Source organism: Argiope bruennichi, chromosome X2 (genome assembly GCF_947563725.1).
Source record: "Argiope bruennichi chromosome X2, qqArgBrue1.1, whole genome shotgun sequence".
Lineage (NCBI taxonomy): Eukaryota > Metazoa > Arthropoda > Arachnida > Araneae > Araneidae > Argiope > Argiope bruennichi.
This window is the reverse complement of record NC_079163.1, coordinates 108,362,624-108,386,479: the sequence shown is the minus strand read 5'-3', so window position 1 is coordinate 108,386,479 and position 23,856 is coordinate 108,362,624. Positions and strand designations below refer to the sequence as shown.

Genomic DNA, 23,856 nt, shown 5'->3' with positions numbered 1-23,856 from the left:
TGCGAAATGATTTTAAATTTAAATTGGAAGTTAATTGCACGTATATAAATAGTTATCGATCATATATTCCTTAAAATATAATAAACTTGTGTTACCAAGAAAAGTGTCATCACTTATGTCCAGGCACGTGACACTATCTAACGGCAATGCCAGAACGGAGACAATTTTGCATGAAGGTGATGGCAGGTAAAGAACGCTTTTACAGCAAAGCAGATTCAATGTGGTCTCGCAAAAGCGTAAGATACCGTTCTGTAGGGATGGAACAGGTTTTCCAACCGGATACAAAACAATGCACTTCAAAAAGGCCTAGAATACAGGTCGCGGGGACACCATACTAAACAGTCACATGCGGAGAATATAGTTGTTTGGTCGTGTTCTCACGAGTTTGATGTCGTCCAGATATGACTGTTTTGCATCTTGATGTCACGTGCCTGAATGCACGTGCACGTAATGAAGAGTGGGTTTTATCAGTGTGGATCATGCTCCATTTGTGTTAGCGCCCATGTTGCAAAGGCTTGTCTATTATCGGAATCTGCTGGCAATAACTGGTGAAGTGCCTCATCTTGTACAGATGCAGTTTCAAGACTTCGTGTAGAATGCATGAGATCGATGTTTCCGGAATCCCCGTTACTCTCTCAGCTTCACATACCCTACTACTCCCCGTTGATGTCTCGGCTGTCAAATTCAAAACGACATTTTGTACTACAGGGACGAGGTTCTCACTGAAAGATGGTCTGCCATTTCGCGGACGATCGTCCAAATTATACGTTTCCTAAAAGCGGCGTACTCAATTCAATATCCTGTTCAATGAAGTAGGATTTTTATTTGCCTTGACTCCTTCCAGCGTGCGGAACTTTCGCAATGCTTTAGTCATGGATTCACCGTTCTTATAGAAAAGCTTAACTACTAATACACGAACAGGTAACGATAGCATGCTGCTGGCATCGAATGACCGATCTGTTTCCAACCTTGTTTTATATAGCTATCCTAATTTGCATAAACCATCTCGGTTTAATGCCATTTATTAACCATTTTTTTGAATTTTTTTAATGGGAAAAAAATCCAAAGAATTTTTAAATATATTCCAGCAAACCGCAATTTTTTTAAGCATTACATTTTCATTATGATTTTCATATGCACGAGTTATATACCGCACCCTGTATTTAATTCACTTTGTTCTTTTCACATTTCGTTGGGTGATGACATTACTTTTTGAATTTGTACAAGTCAACAGAGAGATGAAATATTCCATCGGCCCTTGTAGAAGTGCCTGGGTTTGATCTGGGATTGGAAGGTATTCAGATCCAATAATCGTTTCAGTTTACTGTGAGAGAAATTTTCATCCTATATTTAGTGAAGTAGATGATTTAAAATGTTGACAAGAAATAAAGAATGCCACTCGGTGCTTGTACTAAAATAGTAGATATATAAACCTGTACTGAAGCCTGACAGAGGAAAGTTTGTGGTATTTTGATTCTTTATATAAATCTTTTCGTTAGTTTATTTCTACCTTGTTTTTAAAGCTTACACCTAGAAAGTCGAGTCATTCAAGCTTACACCTATCTTGTGAGAGGAAAATAATTTCATTAACAAGGATATTGGGTTGATGCGAAGAAATTTTAAGATGGATAACTGCTTATGATAGTGTTGCAACTGCTTCAAAAGACTTAGTATCAAACCAATAATTGTTTCAGGTTAATCAACAGTCACCTCGAAAAAACAGGGATGGGAAATTTTCCTCCAAAGGAGCAAAGAAATGTTCAAAACTCTTGATATTTAAAGCTTCATACATTTGTCTGTTTTAAAAGCAGAATAGTGGAACTTTATTATATTAAAATATGAATGGCTCAAGAATATTTTACTAAACAGGACTAACAGGATAAAAAGACTGTGAAAAAATTGATTTTGTAATTTTTTTCAGAAGTAAATTTATTGATTCAAATAACATAAAAAATAATTCTTTACAACATTCAGATAATTTTTTCCAACTGGAAATATACACTTATCTCTAACAGTTTAGTAATTAGCTATAGGACCACGATTTAAATGGACACCCTACATTACAGAATATACAAGCAATGCCCCGACCTACCGGGGTATGGAAACCCTACATAAAAAATGGCTTTTTGAACTTAAACAATTCATTGAAATAACAGTCTAATCACTAAATCATAATCTTGATCAATAAATTAATGTGCACAAAATAATAATCAAGCCAACTTTATTAGATAAAATAAATACCTTTCTCTGGGCTTCTAGATTTTTAGAATCCGAATCTTGTCTATGTGCATCTAAACATTTCTGATATCTCAACTAAAATAGCAAATAATACCGTTAGATATGATAATTATATAATTTATGAAATGCGAACAGAGAACACGAATTGAATACACACCAAACTACACCAGACAATAAAAAATAATGAATACAATGGATTGATGATAATATATATAAGCAAATAATACATGTTTTTCGAACAAAACAGATGGTTCCTATGACAACAATATAATAAGACAATTAAACAGGAAAAGTCAAATTTTAATCTGATTTCGCACAAGCAAAAAACCACAGGAAGAAACTTGGTGAAATAATTCTCATGCAACCGTCAATAGAAACAAAATTTTAATTTTATAACAATTTAAAATAAATAAAAAACATAAGAATTTAGATAATGAATAATGATTCGCAAGTATTATATCAAGATTTACATATAATATGATTTAATGATTTATTTCAAAATAAAATTCGGACACTATCAACCTTTAGTGCTAAGGAAAAACATGAACTTCTGAAATCTTTTCTATCAAGTACACTTGATGCTTACCTTTGTGCAACCCCCTCCCCTCTTAAAAAAAAATCGTAAATGAAGTCAAAAATGGATAAAATTACTAAAAGGCATTCTTTATTTTATTATTTAAACAGTGGAATTTTTTTAAAAAAAATGTAACATGTTCTCATAAAAATATTATAAAAGCCTTCCTCTTCTTAATCACATACTGAAATTATAAATTTGCACCTCTGTATATTTCAACTAAGAAAACTCAATACAGAAAAAAAAAGAAATTATTAAATAAAAAAATTACTTTGCAAGCAGCTTCAATAGTTTTGCAGAGAGCTCCAGAGGATGGTTCACAATAAAATACGTGGGCTACAAATTCATCCAGGGCAGTATGCACAATAAATCCACAATGCCTAAAAATTTTGAAAACCTGTTTACGACAATTCATAATTCCAGCAATAATTATGCATTAAAAGATAAACATGATACTTTTTATAATAATTGTATTTTAATAAAACCTTTATTTACATGTACCAAATAACTCACTATAAGTGATCATTCAGCCACATCAAATAAGAAAAAGTTCAGTGTAATAGTGAAATTTTAAATTAAATTTTGTAATTTCAAACATAATTTCTTCAACATAAAACTATTCCTAACAGTAAATTGAATTTAATTAAGCAAAGCATATGTATATAAAACTAGAATCACTCACTTTTTTAAATATATATTACAGCCATTCATTTAAAAAAAAATTGAAAATTAAGGAACTATATAGCAAAAAGCGTCACATATTAAATATAACCTAATTTGGATATCATATCCAGGGTTCAAATTTTCTCACAAAAGAATTGGTTTAAAAATTTAAAACATCACCTCAATCAGCTCATGGTTTTTTCATTATACCTATTTTATAAGCAATATGTGACTCAATGGCTAAAGGGATGATAATTTTCAAAGTAAAAGTCCATAAAAATGGTCCATATTAAAGTTATTAAATAGTTTAAAAAATTGTTAAAATGATGTAAAGTTTTATGATAAAAAAAAGACCTCTAGCATTACTTTAAAATTAGTATGTTGGAAAGACAACTTAACAAAATGAATCAAATGACTTGGTTGTAATGGATGCACTGAAAATTGGAGAAATCAAAAGAGAGAAGAATTTGATATTTGTATAGATATCTGAAAAGAAAAATTAGCAAGGAAAAAAATTAAAGATTTTTATGAATTTACTAATAATTTCTTTCTTTGCAGTCTTATGTTTATGATTTCTTAAATGCAGAAATCTTAAATGGAAATGAATGCTTTCTGAAATGAATTCAACTATTAATGGATGTTTTCTGCTTATACACACAGAGAGAGGACAACAGTTTTGGGTACCATTTTTCGACTGAATAATTTTATTCTTGCTCATTTCTATAATAATTAAAATTGGCGCCTAACACTCTACATTACAACTTCCAGCACAACAACACAATTGTATACTACACACACACACACATAATTTTTCATGAATAAATCAATCAATATGAAGTATACATACTTAACATTCTTTCCAATCCCAAGAAAGGACAGAAATCTAACACGACATTCTGCTAACTGATTACCTTCATCCTATCCAAGAAAAGGGGGGGGGGGGAATCAGCCATATTATTTCAAATTTTCGGTTAAATAAGTAATTTATAATAAATCCATACAAATAAAGAGTTTGATAAAAGAAACATTAAACAATTTTATAATCAGAAAAGAATCACAATTCACATTCATTTGAATGAATAAGAGAGCAACTACGATATATTCATTAGCATTTTTTTATTTTTCAAGGAAAACTATACCAATCATTTCAGTTTTTTTAAATATTAAGAAAATATTACTAACATTAATTTTTAATATCTTAATACATCTTGCAATTCAGTATTTTCTCTAAATACTAAAGGAGAAATCTGATGTATTGTTAAGTATAATAGTTTTAGCTCATTAAAAATACATTAATTAATTATATTATTAAAATAGAATATTTGTACTTTCTAAATAATAACATACAACTATATGAATAATAATAGTTTGAATCATTAGCATATGAAGTAATATATTGTCTTTCAGGATTGAGTAGCTGATTTTTTTTCGGTTAAATTACAATGAGTTGATAAGATTTGGAAAAACTAATCTTAACAGGTTTAGTGAACAGTATGAATCGGTAACTCATAGTAGAATAAAATGCGATTATATTGCATTTATCCATAATGCTTTAACTCAAAATAACTTTTAATAAACATTTGGTGTTATATAAGTAAAAATGTTTGTGTGTGCCATTCAACAATCCAAAATACTGGACAGTAAGATGTACTGTCTGAAAATACTTTTCATTAACAAAAATATTACTGTTTGAACAATAGAAAGTTTATGCAAGATGCCCACTCTCTTCTAACAACCTATTTCTAAAGTGATGCAGATAAGGTTATACTTCCTGTTGGAAAAATGCTTTAAAAATTCAGTAAATAATTATTTTTCACCGTGAAGAAAATGTGAATAAATGTACTGTTGAAAAAATTACGAAATTTGAAGTTTTATGCAATCTCCCAGTCCTATGGGTCATACAAGGTGATAACAATTAAACCCTTGCTTTCAAAATGCTATAAAAAAAAAAAACGCTGTTCAGAATGACTTCAAATTTAAACCAAATATACTTGAAGAATGGGGTAATGGTACGACATAAGAAAAAAAAAATCAAAAATATATCAATAGGAGGCGCTGTGTGCGGTATAACGAAAGTGGATTCAGCTACAAGTGATATTTTTAATAAAATATGACTGCTTTGGCATGAATTGCACATTAAACCAACTGCACTGTTCAAAGGTCATGACTGTTTCGTTTTTTTCTTCTTTTTCTTTTGATGGAAAAAAAATGACTTTTAAGTCATTTAACAATTGTGGCACTGTTAGTGGAAAGCCCATCCACTACTGCAAGGTCGTTTATTAGTTCCAAAATTCCTTTTAGCAGATTTCTTTTTCACCAATTATAGAAACGGAAGTTTTATGGCATATTTCATGCAGAGAGGAGACCGGTGCAAGGTGACGATGCTGACTTTTGACCAGTTTTAATTAAGTCCGTTTTCGAGATAAATAGTATTTCTTTGCATATATTGTACAAGCGGCGCTTTTGCTTGTCAGTCTAGTAGAAAAGACTTTTTATTTTAAGATACAGAGTTATTATAATAAAAGTCTCATTTCAAAAATCCTGTAACAAAAGAACACTGGTCAGATGACTTCAAATTTGAACTGAATATACATGAAGAAAGGCATAAGAAAAGAAAAGGTTTCAAAGGGTATCAATGGATAGCGCTGTTAACTGCATACTATGCAAATTAAAAGACACTCATGCCCACAACACATTGCACTTATTATGAAAACGCGGAGTACGTGGCGTTCTCCTCATATTGCATCTGGGCGGCTTGTCACGAATCTCTCAATGAAGGAACGCGCTATGCTTGTGAGGTTCTTTTATAAGAATAGCGACTTTAAAGAAATTCTGGTCATTAAAGGGTATGAAAAAAATCTGTGGTCCGATGTCTGCCATGGGTCTGAAGAAATCGTTTAATAAATTCGAAGAGACAAGATCTATTGAAGAGAAATCTGGCAGAGGGAGGAAGTCAACTGCATCGACGTCAGTAGAAGATATGGCCACAGCATTACAGGAAGGGACGAGAAGTGGTGTGCAAACATGCAGTACATAGATAACTGCCCATCTTTAGACATGTCTGTTAGCACGATCCATAAAATTTTGCGCAATATCCTGCAGTACTATCTATACAAAAGTATACATGTTCAGCAGTTATTCCCTGCTGACCTGTCAGTAAGACACACTTTTGCTCTAGAATTTATTGCTTGCATGGAAGTGAATAACGAATGGCCATGGAACATTTTTTGGACAGACGAAGCCCATTTCTATCTATAAATATTTGTCAATATACAAAATTGCACGATATGGGCAAAGGAAAATCCGTTCGCACATACATCAGTAGCGCTTCTTTCTGCAAGTTGATTGTATCGATTATTGTAAGGTCCTTTTTTCTTCCAGGAGATGGGCCCTGCGGGTCCCGTCACATGTATTGTCAATGGTAAAAAGTATAAGAATCTTGTGTAACCATTCCAATACTTCATGTCTGGATAGAATTATTTTCATGCAAGATGGCGCTCCTCCGCACATTGCAAAACCAGTAATGCAACTGCTCAAAAGGCATTTCGGAAATAATATAATAATCAGCCGTTATTTTCTAACAGCCTGGAATTCAAAATAACCGGACCTCAATCTCTTCTGGCTGTGGGGTTCTTAAAAATGTTATATTCGACCCGATAGCAACTTTAGCAAAATTGAAAGCATGGATTACGTAACACTTTCACAATGTGAACCCTGAGACATTGTTGTGGAATATGCTGTTTATCGGCTTCAACTTGTGGTGGAAAATGGTGGCCAGCATATTGAACACGACTTGACAAGTACAGCGATAATTAACAAGCGTTATGATTGTTGTTTTTTAAGCGGTTTATTGCCTATGAACAATTAAAAAACCAAATCATTATGAACTTTTGTGGCGTAGTGGTACCCAACGCACAGGTCCGAGGTTCGATCCTAGGCCTGGAAAAGGTCGACTCAGCCTTTCATGTTTTCAATGGGTCGATAAACTGAGGACCAAGCATGCTTGGGAACTAAACACTGGGGGTTCCGTATTAGGCTGATCACCTAACCGAGGCATATGCCTTGCATCCTAGGGCCCTCAGTCAAGAAATAATTGAAATAATCCCGCACACTGCACAGTACAGTTGGTTTAATGTGCAACTCATGCCAAAGTTGTCGTATTTTGACTCAAAATGTCACTTATAGCCGAATCCACTTTCGTTACGCCGCCATCTATCAATACACTTTAGAACTCTTTTTCTTCTTAATACCATACCATTTTCCCTTTTAAGTATATCCAGTTCAAATTTGAAGCCATTCTGACCAGTGGTTCTTTTTTACAGCATTTTTAAAGTGTGACTTTAATTATTATCACCTTGTATTTAGCATCATAATCCCAATTAACTAACATTTTAAACAAAACAACTTCCTCTTTTAAGTTACTAAACAGATTGAAGGACTTTGACGTTCGTTATTTCACAACATTTTAGTGCAATTCATACACCCTTTTAAGAAGATCCATCAATTAATGGACTGGTTTCCTCCAGCAAATGCTAACTGGCCTAAATTGAGGAAATTCTAAGTCAGTTTCGCAATTCACAGTCAGTTTTTGGTCGCAGAAGAGCAGAGTATTTTTGTTTAAAATGATTGTGTGTCAAGAAAACATCAATAAATAAGACTAATAGGAGTAGAGAACTGTACAAAAATTAAATTTTGCAATTTGATTTCAGCACTACCTTTACTGACCCAAGCATAATCACTCATTTCAATTTGGGCATTTTTTCAAATGGAAGCATATGCAAAAGTTAGAAATCCGTCATGGGATCACGTTTAAATTAGACATACTACGTATTTAACATAAAAATAAGATACAACTGCTTTCTTTTCTTATATTAAGGAAAACGTAAGAAATTATGAAATTTTCTTACCCCAGGCTCTGATATAGTAATAGTAGAAGGAGCAACAGCTACGTTCACATATTTATAATCAGATTTTCGAACAGAAGCAGCAAGTTCCTCGATAGCATTATTCAATACATCCACACCAGTTGCCTTTTCAACGTTTGTTGAACCTAAATAATAAACCTTCAAAACTTTCTTGGGCTCCTCCATGGGAGTAGGAAAAAGCTGACCTGAATGATAAAACACATATATTGTAATACTAACATAAATTTTGCAATATAATGGAAAACTGCAAATAAAAATATGAAAATTATTTTGTTTTAAACCAATTGTTTTAACCCCACCATCAACATTCATGCAATATTGAAATGCCATGGCAATTTCAAGACAAAATACTAGCAAATCCATCTTCTTATCAATTATAGGAACACAACAGGAAATTTTTATCTACTACCTTTACGTTCATTTTTTTTCTTCCTTTTTTCATAAAATAATTGTTTGATATTCATCTACTTCAGACAATAGTGTTCATAAGCACTACAAAATTATCTACAGCATTAACATTAAATTATTTATTAATAATGCTATAAAACACTATTGTAGAACATACATCAGTGTGTATCAAATAAAATGTTGAATGAATTCCTACAGTATTTCAATGATCAATTTAATGATCACAAGCCAAATGTACATAATTAAAATGAATGTAAATGTACACAATGAAATTATATCATAGTTTAATTATATCTGAGGTAAGACATAATTAAGAAGAACTGCTGGATTATGCAATGTTTATGTTTAATAAATAACAAATATGCTAGATGAATTTCATGTAGATCATAAGATGGAGATGATAAACATTGTGTTTACATACCTACATAGGAACTTAGAGAGTCATCATGATGAAAAAGCCCATGTTCCATAGGTAAATCAGTTGGACGAGCAGGAGTCCCATGGATTCCTTCAGATTTCTCTCCTTCACATAAAACAGCTGACTCGCTGTGCTTATTTAAACTTCTCTGAAGACTACGCTCAATCATGATTTTTTTACAGATATCTCTTAATGTATTCGCTATAATTCGAGCAGGTATGTCACATCGAAAGACATGACACATATATTTCTTAGTGACACGATCACGAGCAACATAAGCAAAATCCCTAAAAAGCATGTTCAAAATTAATATGTACAAAACAACAAGAAAGAAAAGCATTGCTTCAATTTACATTACAAATTAAAGAGCAACATTTCCTTATAATGCAATTGAAATTTTTTAGCATGCTTATAGGAATAAGCAATAGATGCAAGCTGAAATATCTAAAATAAAAGCATTTTAATGTAGTCAAAAGCACACACATAAGTTATATTGATTCATAAAGTATGTCTTTACCTTTCTCTGTTTGAAGATCAGGATCATGGAATAGCAGGAAAGAGCAAATAATTATATTAAAATTTTTTATCAAAATTACAAATGCCAAATAAACAAATTTCATCTACTATGACATTATAACAAAAGGAAAAATTTATTCATGTAATTTAAAAAAATAAAGAATAAGAGTCGGCAAATATGGATACTAAATTAGAGAAAACAAAAAACCAGTGAAATAATAATAATTAATTATATCAAATCATACTGTTTCCTTTATATAGTAATGCATCCAAAATTTTTATTTTATATTTTCCTTAATTTTTTTTATTTGTTATAAATTTGAAATATAAGCATGACTTTATTTTAGAAGACTAAAACCTGAAATGAACAGGCAAAAAAAAAAAAAAAAGCTCAAACGCTTTAGAGTAGAAAATAAAATGAAAAAAAAAAAGTTTACTGAAGCTTGGATTCCAAGCAAATAGAAGCAACTCAATATTTTCTATTAAATTATTCATTCGAACATTTCATTTATTTTTATGCTTCCACATTATGTGAGTATTGAAATTTCTTTGATTAATACATAATTAAGTAATCACAATTATTTTGTATATAACATTAAAAACCAAATTTAAATGAACGACATATAATCACGACATTAATTTTTATCTTGCTTGTTATTATTTTTTACAAGTAACAGATCAACAATCAATAAAAAAAGTCCCAACCGCAAATAACATTTTATTATTTTTCTCGAAGATTCTGCTGCAGGCGACCATGAAAAAAAAATCTACATAATTAAGTAATATATAATGTCTACAAATCCACAATTTATTGTCAATGATTTAAAACATAATTATAAAAAAATATTTCTGGTATAATGTTTTTCCGGAAAATAAAAACGCATTGCAATATCATATATATATATATATATTATTCTACTAACCGTCCATTATCACGTCCAACTCCCCATACACGAATCGTATGGATAGGCTGGGTATTCAGAACAGTTAAGTCTTGAGTGTCCATTAAACGCAAAGAATAATCATCTAAGTCCATGAACAAATCTTTACCCTACAAATATATACCAAATATATTATGCTATTTTCAAATATTCTGAACAATTTGATATATTCAACTGAATGAAACACGCGTTAAAGTGAAATGTAAAATATTTTATAAATTCAAGCAACGGCGACAAATATTAATAAGTATAAATCAAAGAATAATAAGTATTTATTTGGGAAGAAGTTAATTACTAACTTAAAGTAAAACTTATCACTGATGAAAAATACAAAAATAATGTGCTTGTACACTGTGTATACATTGTTTATATTATCAAGAACACTCAACATTGTTCTCGTCAATTAAATTAGGTTTGGACTGATATTCAATTTTGCTGTATTAGATACAAGTTGATACCAATACTCAATTCTACCTGACGTAGTCTGTATTCGATTCTATTCCCGTGATAATTAATTCGCGTACTCGGTGAGCATTGATACCAAAACTGGCAACTGATACTGATATTATTCTAAATTAAGATTTCACTTTTTAGGAAGGGATACTGAAGGGGATGTAACGGTGGCTTTGGTATTGACAGTAATTGACATGTGCATGAGAAGAAGAAAAACTTTGCTGATATAGTTAATATAAGAGGAAGCGGCGATTCATTAGTGGTATATCGCTACTGCTACATACGATAAAGTATTTAATGGCTGGTTATGAAATATATAGCCAAAAAAATCATGCTTGCTAATTGCCTTGCCAAGGCAGGATGGCAAACCAGGTTATATCGATCTAATGCTTTTGTACAAGATTGATATAGTATCACTTGAACGAAGACGAATGCGATTGAAGATAAACTATCGAATCCAAAAATTGATATCGAAAACTTGGTGATTGTATCAGTTTAGTATACCCGATAATTTGAGTGAATATTACAATGTAACCGATTGATACATTAATCACCGATTCCTAAATAGGGGGGGGGGGAGATAACACATTAACGGAATCATAAAATGTTCATTAGCAGGAAACTTAACCAGTGATTCCGTACAGAAAGTGTTAAAACAATTGCTGAAAATTGCTGGATGCTATTTTTGGAGTGCGCTAGATTGGGCGTGGTGGGCCAGTCCGATGGCCACTACGATCGCCAGATTTATCGAATCTCGATTTTTTCCTATGGGGGCATTTGAAAGCCCTTATTTACAAGATTCCAGTTGACTCCATTGAAGAATCGTTGCTCGACTATCCTGTGCGGCTGCATCCGTACGTGAAATACCCGGGATATGGGAATCTGTTCGCCAATCATTCCACCGACGCTACCAAGCTTACTGGCCACAATATGGAGCAATTTTTTTCAGACATTGCTGTAAAATATCATTTAGCGCCGACGTTGTAAATAAACAATGTTTTTCATTTCATGTGTTATTTTTTGTGTTTGTGCCTCAACGCATCACTTCCAATCATATATTCCTATACAATAATTGTTCTTATAGTGAGCTTTACCACGCCTCAAAGTTTGTCCCATGATTATATATATATATATGTGTGTGTGTGTGTGTGTGTGTGTGTGTGTGTGTGTGTGTGTGTGTGTGTGTGTCTGTGTGCGTGTCTGTATGTATGTAAGCATATAAATTTTTAATCAGAAGGCAGTTTCGAAGACAGTAAAGAGACTTCCGATTTTTTGACGTCGTTTTATTTCATCCCGGAAAGGCACGCATTATGTACAAGCAGAAGCGACGAACATTCACACAACACAGAACGAAAGGAGGAAAAGCTCATGAACATTTTATCTCTGGTCTTATATAACATGAGATATTGATAAGGAAAATATTTTTTCACAGTGCTAATACAATGAGATTTCGATAGGGAATTTCGCTACATGTGTCGACCCAAGCAAGGGATACACAGGGATCTTTTTAAAAAGAATGTGCTCGCTGAACAATTTTCTATCCTTTCACGCGGAGCGTGTGAATTGCCTACCTAAGCATTTTACAAAATCTCTCTTGAATAAATTAAATAGAAAAAGTGGAATGTTATCAGGAAATAAAGAATATTTTTAGAATGAAAATATGGGCTGAATTGAGCTAAAAATTAAGAAAATAATTAAGTTTAAATTAAAATTTTTAAATATCATTATATATATATGTAATATTATTTGTTGCGAAGCATGATGCAGTTTGAAGACAATGAAGATACTTTTAATTTCGTGACGTCGTTTTATTTCATTTTGAAGAAGCAAGCATATGTACAAGCGACGAGCACACAGAACGACACAGAGAGGAATGAGGGAAGAGCTCTTGGACATTTTATCCCTGGTCTTATATAACCTATGATTTTGATAGGGAAAATATTTCTTTACAGTGCTAATGTATTATGAGATTTCGATAGGGATTTTCATTACAGGCGCGGAGAAGGTAGGGGAAACACAGGAAGATTTAAAAAAAGAATTTGCTTGATCACCGGTATGTTATCTCTTCACGCGTAGTGTGGGAAAGTTAGATTTTAGCTGATTCAACAATTTAACAAAGCTTCTCTTGAATTAATTAAGTAGAGACAGTGGAATTGGATCACAAAATAAGAGAATATTTTAGAATGAAGTTACTATGGGCTAAATTAAGATGAAGTTACTATGAAAATTAATTAAATTGAAATTAGAGTTAAAATATCATTACATATATACTTACATCTCCCCATCTTCCAACGATATCAAGAATGTCGTTTCTTCCAATAGACAAGTCGACAATGCATTTATTAACGGCTTTGCTGCTTCGTTCAGGAGTTAAGTCTGTCTCAGCAATCTCCACCCAACCCAGTGATCGAACAGCAAAACGTATAGGCCTCTAAAATGTAAAATAATTTAGGTTTGGATTATATATATGTCGCAGTTTAGATTAACTGAATAACAAAAACAATACAAACACGGAATTTTTGATTGCGCAAAGTTTTAAATAACAAAACTTTTTGATTTTGATAAAAAATTGAAAATTTTATAATGAAATTATTTTTTTTTTCATTAGCATGCATTTAAAATTAATATCAATAGCATACTCAATTAATACCAGTTCCAGAATTTAAGTGTATTTTAATAATTATATCCAAACTTAAAAAAATAGTGTATTCCTTACTTTATCTGCGGTTAAACTGCAAGATCCATCTGGACAACTTCTTCTTCTGTAAGAATAAATAGCACGAAAACAATTATCAAATAAATAGAAATCTGAACTTCATACACAAATAATAGATTCAATAAACTAGTAATGGTCTCCGAGATACGAGGAAACAAATGCTTACTAATATTAATAATATAATGATTTACATAATTTAATCAAAACATCATAGAATTGCATGAAGAAATATCTTCAAAATATATAGGGAGATCAGATTTTACAATAAAATTTCATTTTATTTTTTAACAAGTAATAACATAGGCCTGCGATAGAAAAATTACCAATAAAGCAAGTGGCGATTTTTTAAAAAGTTCTTTAATGCTGATGAGTGGAAAAATAATGAAACATTTCCATCATGTACAGTTTAATCACAAATTGTTGTCTTTCTTTGGGGGGGGAGGGAGAATTTAGTATAATTTGGAGTAAAAATATTATTTATAAGAGTTATATAAATTCATTTATGGATTTAAAATAGTAAATTGGTGGATTAAGCTACTAAACAAGAAAGATAAACTATATCAATCTAGAAGATTCCTCTGAATTGGTAAACTGTCTATTAAACACAATTCTGAAGAAAAGGAAACCAGCTAAAACCCTATTAGCATGTGTCTTTCCAACAACTTTTCATCACACCATTTCCACTGACTTTATTATTATTCCTTAAGCAGTAGTTTTCTTTGTTCTGAGCTGTACACATGTGTTTATATTCCAATTGTGAGGGTCATTAATTTTTTTTTTTTTTAATTTCTAGTTGCATTAGATATCAGTGGTTTCCAGAGGATGTGTTAATTCACCAATTTGTTTCAGCTGTATTTGTGATAATTATACCATGAAAAAACAACAAAGGAACATTTCGAACAACAAAGAAACATTCGTTTAAAAAAAAAAAGTCTATTACGTTTATTTTGGCATGAAATCAGGTAATCGAAACAAATTTTGAGATCCACATAAAATTTGTTGTATTTGTGTAGAAGAATAAAAATAATGGATTCAAAGTAAAGAACAATATTTTCACTTTGGTACATTAATGGTTAGGAAAGAACAAAATCATGGCAAAAGATTGTTATTTTTGTACTTGTAACAAAAATTTCAAAATTTCCCTCTCATTGTGAATGGGATAACCAAGACAGAAAACAATATATACATTAAGAAAGAATTGCCAATTAGTAAGATATTAGATCCAGGGGTCAAAAATATTCAAAGATAAAATCTGATTGGCGGGAAAAAAAAAACTTTTACATAAAATTCCTTTACTTCCACATAAAATTAGGTTTTTTTGGAATTATTTGTCAAGGCTTAACCAAAAGAAGATGAATACTTTAATTACCTTTGCGACCAGTTCCCAGATTTATCGAAAATAAACCTGAAGACAGGGTTGCTAGTCTGGAAAAAAATTCCCTGTTATTTTCCCTGTACGTATATTCAAGATACGAGAAAATACGCAAATAGAGCTCATGTGCTAGTTATAATGGAATATGGTTTTAAAGAGTGGAAAATGCAAGGAAAGAAAACAACAATTTAAAATTATTCGAAATAACTTAATAAAAGAAGGTTTATATTTACATACAGAAAAGAAAAAACGATTTTATCTTTATTATCTAGAATTTAGCAAGACAAAATTTATATATTAAGGGGGAGGGGATATATTACCTCTCATTCTCTTTAACTGTAAATCACATAAAATTAAGGACTCGAGAGAAATGAAAACAAATTTCATTTTTATTATCATGATATAAATCATTTAATGATTACTTAAAAACCTTAACAAAGCAAGATTATTTTTTTTTATTTATTCATTTTTGCCAATGCAAGTATATGGGCACCAATTTTTGAAAATTCTGCAGATTTTTCAGTCATCAGTTTCATGGAGCTAATGACCTAATCTGGAACAAATGAGCTACCACATTTTTTTCAGCTATTTCACTTTCAGTGAACATAAGCGAAAATATTTCCGCTATATCATTGAACACATTCAAAGACGTATGTGACGCAACAAGTTTTAATGCCCGTATAAATTCAGCTTTAAATTATTATTTATTTTTAACTAAAAAGTTCGAAATCGGTTTATTTTCGGATATTAAATTTGACGTTTTCAGATTTGACTTGTCATCTTTATCTGTATTCCTTTTAGATACTAAGTCCAACATCAACGATGACTCTTTTGAATTGTCACGCAGTCTTGTATGTTTTCTTCTTTTGACGTGACTAGTAAGTATCTATGTTCTCATATTACTTAGGTTTATTATCTTCTTACAATGCGGATAATGGATTTTGTGGAACTTTCCGAACCCATTCTGAAAAATCAGGATTGATATTTTATCCGTCTAATTCGTATTAAATACGGATTTTGAGCAGCTCATTGTTAAAAAGAATCCTGTAATTTGCTTTTAATAAGCAAACAGTTTCTCAAATAATAAACAAACCACTCAATAAACGTAAGTATGGTTGAATAAATACTACCGCGCTGCTTCCGCAGATTGAATGTTGCTAATCCCGCCAGAGAAAGATATTCTATTCTTTCAAGCAGTTACAGAAGTCTTGCGTATGTTCATTATCTGCAATTCGGGAATCTCAAGGAAACAGAACAACAAACTCGCAAATCGAAATTGGAATTATCTATGCAGAAGCGAGTTTCCGCATTACACAATCGCGAATGGTATTGTTTTAGAAGCTATGACTGTGATCTTTTATTCTTGCAATCTTTAGAAATTGGGATTTTTTAGATGGGAAAGAATAACCAAGAAACTTAAAATTCCCTGTTTAATGAATATTTTCGAATTCCCCTGGGTTTTTTAGACGATTTTTAAATTCCCTGCGTTTTTCCTGTTCTCACGGTGGCGTGACAACTCTGGAAGATGTATGTTATTGAATCCGATATCAAAAAAATGAAAATTTTGGGACTAAAATAGAAATGAATGAAAGAAAAGCCTTTAAATATTCAGAACTAATAATTATTAGATTTTTTGGGAACAAAAAGGACCCAAATTACGAATTTATTGTAGATGAGATTATAAAAAATTTCCAGATTTTAGGCTGTAGTATGAGATTAAAAGTTCATTTTCTATATTCAAGCCTGAACTATTTTTCTTAAAATTTAGGTGTGGCTAGTAAGGAACAAGATGAAAGATTTTACCAAGATATAAAAGAAATGGAAAGCGGATATCAAGGAAAATGGAATGTCAGCATGCTAACCAACTACTGATGGACAATCCCTGCAAAATTCACAAGAGAAAAAGTGGCAAAAGAACTTTTGAGGTAAAGGAAAAAGTTATTATAAGGACCTGCCAGATTCTACATATACTTAGTAATTATTTGAACTAAAATGTAAATGTAATTTATATAGATTTAAAAATTAATGAAATGTCAAAATTTCGCGACTTCTTCTTCCTTCGAATTATGCAATTATTTTGTTAAAATATCCTTACTTGATAGAAATAAATGGGTTTCATTTTTAGAATCAGCACTAAAAGTAATATAAAAATCAATCATCAAAATTAAAACAATTTTTATAAAGTATTTTTTTTTCTTTGCAAAGCAGTGTAATTAACAATCAAACTTTAGAAGCATTTTTTCACCTAATATTAAAAACAAAGTGTATTGCTCATAGGTAAAAAATACCATAAATTTTCAAAAATGCTTGAATCAGAAAACATTTTATAGGGGTGTAAACACAGAGGCTAGCGATGCAATGTTTCTTCATTTCACTAATTCAATTTCTTGTCAGATTCCTATTTATACAATGAAAGCTAATGTTATTTATATATATTTTTATTTGTTAAAGCAGGAGATCTATCACACAAATAAAAATAAAATAAGCTGCAATATTATAATTTAAATGTTAATATTAAGATGCAAATAAATAATGAGAATGAAATGAACAAGAGAGATTTATAAGTAGCAGTCTCAAAAATGCCACATTTCAACCAACCTTGAAATCAATGCGAACAACAACTAGAATGTATCATATACAAAGTTGCAGTATAGCTTTAATATTAACCTTTTCCTTACAGCTGGTACTGATTCTGTACTAATAACCATTAAATATTTCACCTTCCTTCTCCCATTGAAATTATATGCATCTATTCTAAAACATTTTGATCGGTTTACTTTCCAATATGACTCACAATTCTTAAATGTGATAGAATATATCCAATACTAATCACAGAAAACAAGAATAATAACTTCATGAGCAAATGATGGAAAGCTCGGACCTTATTTACTAATTATTTGAATAAAGAATATATTTTTCTATTTCTTTGCTAAAATTCTTGTTGTAAGTAGTAATGTAATCTTCACCTAGCCAGTAATATAAGGATAAATTGCTTGGTTAAAGAGTACTTATGGGTAACTACTAATAATGGATAAAAGAAAAGGGTAAAATTGCTAATAACTAATTATTGTTCATTAATGAGAGGAGCAAAAATAAAAGAGAAATTCTATATTTTCAAAAACCACAAATCAAACGCCTATTTTGAAAGATTATATATCAGATAAATGACTAAAAAAATCACAAGCTTACTTTATTTTTTCATCTATGGAATGCACTCCCAGAACATTGTTACGGTGAATGCCATTTGGTGCATTGCTTTCACAAGATGTTTTGCGTGTATTTAAATACAATTCCTTCTTTGAAGAATTCTGAGGAAAAGAACAAACAAACAAAAAAAAATTGTTTATTTCTGAAGAAAAAAAAGAAAAAATCTGAAAAAATAAATAGTTTTTTAAATTAATACCAATATTTCAGAATTATGCCTTTAAAATTAAGTAACCAAAATATTCTCAATTTTTTTTTTTAATGAAGATATGAAGGAAACACCAGGGACAAAAAACAATATTCAATCTCAAAAAATATGGTGCCTTCTTTTGGCTACTCAATAAGAGAAAAAGCAACAAAAGCTTCATTTATTTCAATTCAATGGATTTAATTTTTCTTAGTATACAAAAATAAAGATTTCATTAATGCATTAAAATATCTCCCTTTAATGGTGCCAAATAATTTCAGTGACATGATTTTTTTTTCTTGCTACAGCAGACCAGTTTTTTGTTCCTTTCATCAACATAACAATTTAATGATGAAATAACCATTTTAATGGTAGATTTCTTATGGTACAGTTAAACGAAGTAAAATAAATACAAAAAAAAATCAGATAAATTTTTACAAATTAGCGATTAGCATCAAAAAAGTATAGAAACATCATCAATTTATTTAATAACAAGATCAGTAACAAACAAATCAATAACATTTGAAAGCTCATAGCTTATCCCTTAAAAATATAATATGCCCAGTTTAGAAACCATTGGATTAGACACTTAATATAACTAACTACATACTTGCAAATATCGAAACATAGCATCTTTATTGGAATTTAAAAATTCAATACATCAAAAATCATAAAACAATATAGATTTTTAAAAATATAATTTCAACATATTAAAGAGAAATCCAGTATTTTATACTTTAAGTGAAAAAGAACACACTTTTTGAGAGAAAAATTGTATGTCTCACTCAGGAGATTAAAATAAACATAGACTACTCCAGTTAAAGGCGTCCAAAAGTAATGATTTATATTGAGGAATCACGTTTAATCCTTTCTAAGGCCATGGAAAGCAAGCTTACCACCATATTCATCAATCTTGGAATGAAGTTACGAAGGTAGGCAAAGTTCTGACAAATGTTTCAATAAGAGAGAAATTTAGATGCTTAACTACTTTACCTCATACAAAATAGTGTGTTTTGATTTATTACTTAGTTATTAATTAAACAAATTAATTAATAAATCTAATTAAATTTATCTGATAGGCCAAATGAATTGCTTTTCTTAAGCAAATCTCAATCTTAAATATATTTCAATATACCATGTTTAGAAAAAAAATAGCCTTTTAAAGGGCAGATACTGCTGTCAATAAGGAATTGCTTTAAGTTTTTATTAAACATTTTTACCGAAGTTCACGTATATGCTTTGACGAAATTAAATATTACTCTTGAATATAAATTATTATCGTGAGGATCTTTAAGCTAGATACACTGCATAATCAATAAATTCAATAAAAATAGTTGCAATCACAAAATATATATTTTAAAATGGAGCTTAAGTCGTATACACAAAATCAAAATTAAAAACATATCCTCGCATGAAATTCGTTGTAAACCTAATCTTGAAAGAATAATTTTCAGCAGAACATTACTTATATTTAAGTATCCGTGAAGAAAAATCTATTGACGTGAAGCATCAGATGGCTAGAATTTACACATTAGACTGTTTTGATTGCAGAAGTGTTATTTTAGGTTGAGTTATTTTGACTGCCACTGTGCTATCTATGCATGCTATATTTAAACTCAGGGTATTTTAAAACTGTTAAAACACCTCAAAGAAATTTTTTAAAAATTTAGCACAAATGTAGAAATGTAGCTATTAAGGATTGATGCCACAATGATTATCTTTTATTAATTAAATTAAATCAGTATAATAATGCTGAAAGAAAAACAGGAATGCTGTTAAAAAATAATGACTTCAGGGGACTGGGTAACATAAATTTAATGGAAATGTCATTTCTTTTTTAAATTTTGCCTAAAACTATCTCTGAACCTTAAACTAAATTCTCCGTAAATTCCAAAAAAGACAAGGGCAAATATTTAGTGATACAAAATCGCTTTTATAGTCACATTATCGCAGACAATGCCATCTTCGACTTTATGTTTTAATTGGTACTAGGGAGCTCTGCACCCTGCTCGCTTATCCTCGCCAAACCCCAGGAACTGCTAATACATTTCCTCTCGGATCGCTTGGAGATCCAAGCTCGTTTCGTTCGCTCGCCATCTACTAAACCACTTTAGTCTAGCAAGATATATTCATATTTAATTTATTCCAAAATATGATAAAACAATGAAGGAAATAAAAAAATGTAAAGCAAAAAATACACTCGCAAAAATCACATGTATCAAAGTTCTTTGTAAACACAAACAACCTTTCATTTAAATAACTATATACATCCACCAAAGAAACAAATAAAAAAAAAGAATGACTGATCAGCAAGTCTTTCAATATTTCCGGTGGATTCAACAGATGTTCCAAATCAATTTTTTTAACATGACAACATTTCGTGTATTTGCCACTTGAATTTACTTCTTTTTCCCAGTAACGTGCCTGGCAAGGAAAAAAAAAAAGAAAAAAAAAAACTTTCATTGACATAGTCCCACAATTATGCTCCTGTAGTTTGGAAATTTCGCTTCGTACACATAAACGTTTAACCCGATCTTCTTATGAATGACTCTTGAGCATTTCATTCGACTTGTCTTCTCTTTTTCGACGATTTCGTTTTAAAATAGATACGGCACGACTTAAACTCATCGTAAAAAATTTACTCAATCTTTTGACGGTTAATATTTTTTTTTTTTTTTTTTTTTTTAAATTTTCAAACCGATGCAAGAATAGCGTTCTCTTGAAATCTTATCAAACCGCGTGTTGATGTTCCCGGGCGAGGTCGAAGTGTTGCCAAACGGCGATTAACAAATTCGACCAGATTTTGTGTCCACGTAAGCGTTTTATATATATAGATGTTTCACTGAGACACCATGTTTATTTTATATTTCAATTGATAAATCAACTAATTTTTTATCATGAAGTAAAGCAAAACATTTTTCTAAAAATAACGTTTTATAACCTTTGTTGTTTTTAATTTTTTTTGTAAATTTTTGAAAAAAAAAAGTTTTTTGAAGTACAATTTATTACTTATTTTACTGTTGACAGATTTGGAAATGCCATGGCATAACAAAAAGTCATTTATTTTAAACGATAAAAGGTAAAAAGTGCAGAAATTGAATATTCTATATAAAGCAGCTTTGAAAATGGTTTTGAATTTGACCATTTAACTTAGTCATGAAACCGAAATTAATGATGCTGTGGATTTTACTAGAACATTTTAGTTTCAAAAAATCTTTAAAACTGGTTTTCACAATATAGTTCTGTTTCATACAAAAATATATAGAAGTTTTAAAACCTTTTTATTCCATTTGTTTTTCTGAAAACTTTTATCTGTTCTGTTTTTTCATAATATGTTAGGACTTTTTCAATTTACATTTTATTTAAATGGTTTGTTTACAGTTACTTTTGAATATTAATGAATGTTTGCTGAATGGAATTAAGAATGATTTCGAAAATATACAGACTAAGAATGTCAAAATTTACTCAATTTTATTTTAAAAAATTCTAATTATTACTAAAATAAAATAGAGTCATTATTCACTATGTTAATGATGAACATGTATTAAATTATTATTTCCTGACTAATAATATATTTGGTTATTGCTGTGATCTGAATTCATAAAAGATTGTTTTATTGTAATATTTTTTGTATTGAAATCTTTGAACCCATTCTTTTTTTCAGTTAAGTTTTTTCCGCAATCATTTCTCAAACAATATGCTAAAAGTCAAATATATTTTCTTTAAATTATTTGAAATTACATCTAAAAACTCACAAATTTTAGTTTAATAAAATTAAGGATGGATTTTTAAAAAATTTTATTAGAAAACTTTTAAAAAGCGACAAAGAGGAAGCACCTGATATTTTCAAAAAAATTAACACATTTTGGAATTTTTAACAAAAAAATCCAAAACCAATTTAGATACTCAAAATCGGATCTCTAATTTTATTGTTTATTATAAGGATTATTAAACAAACTGGCTCTCAATAATTGAAAATTGAATGAGAAAAAGCATTTTCTTAAAAGGCTTACTTCTAAGAAAATTAAAAAAAAACTTAAATAATTTTTTAATTCCAGTTTCGCACAATTTACATCCAATCACCACAAAAGAAGCAATTTTAGTTTAAATTGCAGAAAAAAAAATTTGTACCAAATCTCCTTCATCCTACCTCCTTCAAAAAATCATATTATATCATTACATTCAAAGATTTCAACCAATGAATAATAATATTTAATAATTCTTTATTTACATATACTTTAAACTGTGAGTTAGTTATATACTAGCAACCTTACAATGAATTATCAATAAAATAAACTGGCAGGAATAACTTCCATTAGTTAAATAAACTACAAATTTTTTACTTCCTATTTTAATAGATTAAATGTGTACAGAAATGTAGGCATAAACAAAAATTCATTTCATGCTTTATGATTTTCAACATGCCTTTAGGAAGCATATAAATCTTTCTTCCTCTTTCACAGAAGAAATGTCTTTTTTTAGGAAACTAAAACGGAATAAAAAATAATCTATATTCATGGCGATTCTTAAGAGCAGCAAATCTAGCTTTCAAATCATTAAACATATGTGAAAAGTACTGATATTTTCTTGAATTCTAATAATTGCCTAAAAAATGTATTACAAATGTTTCAAAAACTTACAACTTCTAAATCTTTTGATATTCTACTGGAAATTCTGTTACAGCTATATGTAATGGGAGGATCTCGTTGGATAGTTCCACTACTAATATGCCAATAATATGGTCCACTATCATCTGAAATGCAAGGGAAAGATAAAAAAATTTTGTTTTAAAAAATATATAGCTTTAATAATGGTTACTTATTTGTGACATATAAAATCCATGAAAATTATGACATATTTAAGTGTTACAGGTATTCCAGCATAAACTGTAAAAATTCAAGCTTTGCCTGTTTAAAATATAGAATCAAAAAATTAAAAATACATTAAACACATCACAAATAATACAAATTAGCAAAAAACATTATTATTTTTTTAAATTAAGATTGAAAATGAAACAGTCATTCCAAAATTCAAAAAAGATTTTGTCTTAAAACTTATCTTTAGTCTTTAAAAAAACAATCCAATGAATTTATTGTGGATCTTATTAAGTGAGTGCTTTTCCCCGATTAAAACAAAAATAAATTAAAACTTCGAAAAATATTTTTAAAATACCAAATAAAGAAAGGAATACATCTTTAATTTTTTTAAAAACTTAAGTATAGTTAGTTATATTTGGAACTC

At 30.0% G+C, this 23,856-nt stretch overlaps 1 protein-coding gene across 4 annotated transcripts in view; it reads right to left on the bottom strand.

Annotated features, from left to right (window-relative positions):
* LOC129960087 (protein Fe65 homolog) overlaps positions 1-23,856 on the bottom strand; it is a 62,892-nt gene that overhangs the window by 4,150 nt on the left and 34,886 nt on the right. For all 4 annotated transcript variants that reach the window (XM_056073184.1, XM_056073186.1, XM_056073185.1 and 1 more), the window contains 10 exons: positions 23,256-23,368; positions 18,414-18,532; positions 13,853-13,898; positions 13,412-13,567; positions 10,666-10,793; positions 9,230-9,513; positions 8,383-8,585; positions 4,323-4,393; positions 3,084-3,192; positions 2,242-2,313 (listed from right to left, as the gene is read on the bottom strand). In XM_056073184.1, the coding sequence (XP_055929159.1) occupies positions 2,242-2,313; positions 3,084-3,192; positions 4,323-4,393; positions 8,383-8,585; positions 9,230-9,513; positions 10,666-10,793; positions 13,412-13,567; positions 13,853-13,898; positions 18,414-18,532; positions 23,256-23,368 (1,301 nt within the window). The remainder of the gene's footprint in view (positions 1-2,241; positions 2,314-3,083; positions 3,193-4,322; positions 4,394-8,382; positions 8,586-9,229; positions 9,514-10,665; positions 10,794-13,411; positions 13,568-13,852; positions 13,899-18,413; positions 18,533-23,255; positions 23,369-23,856) is intronic.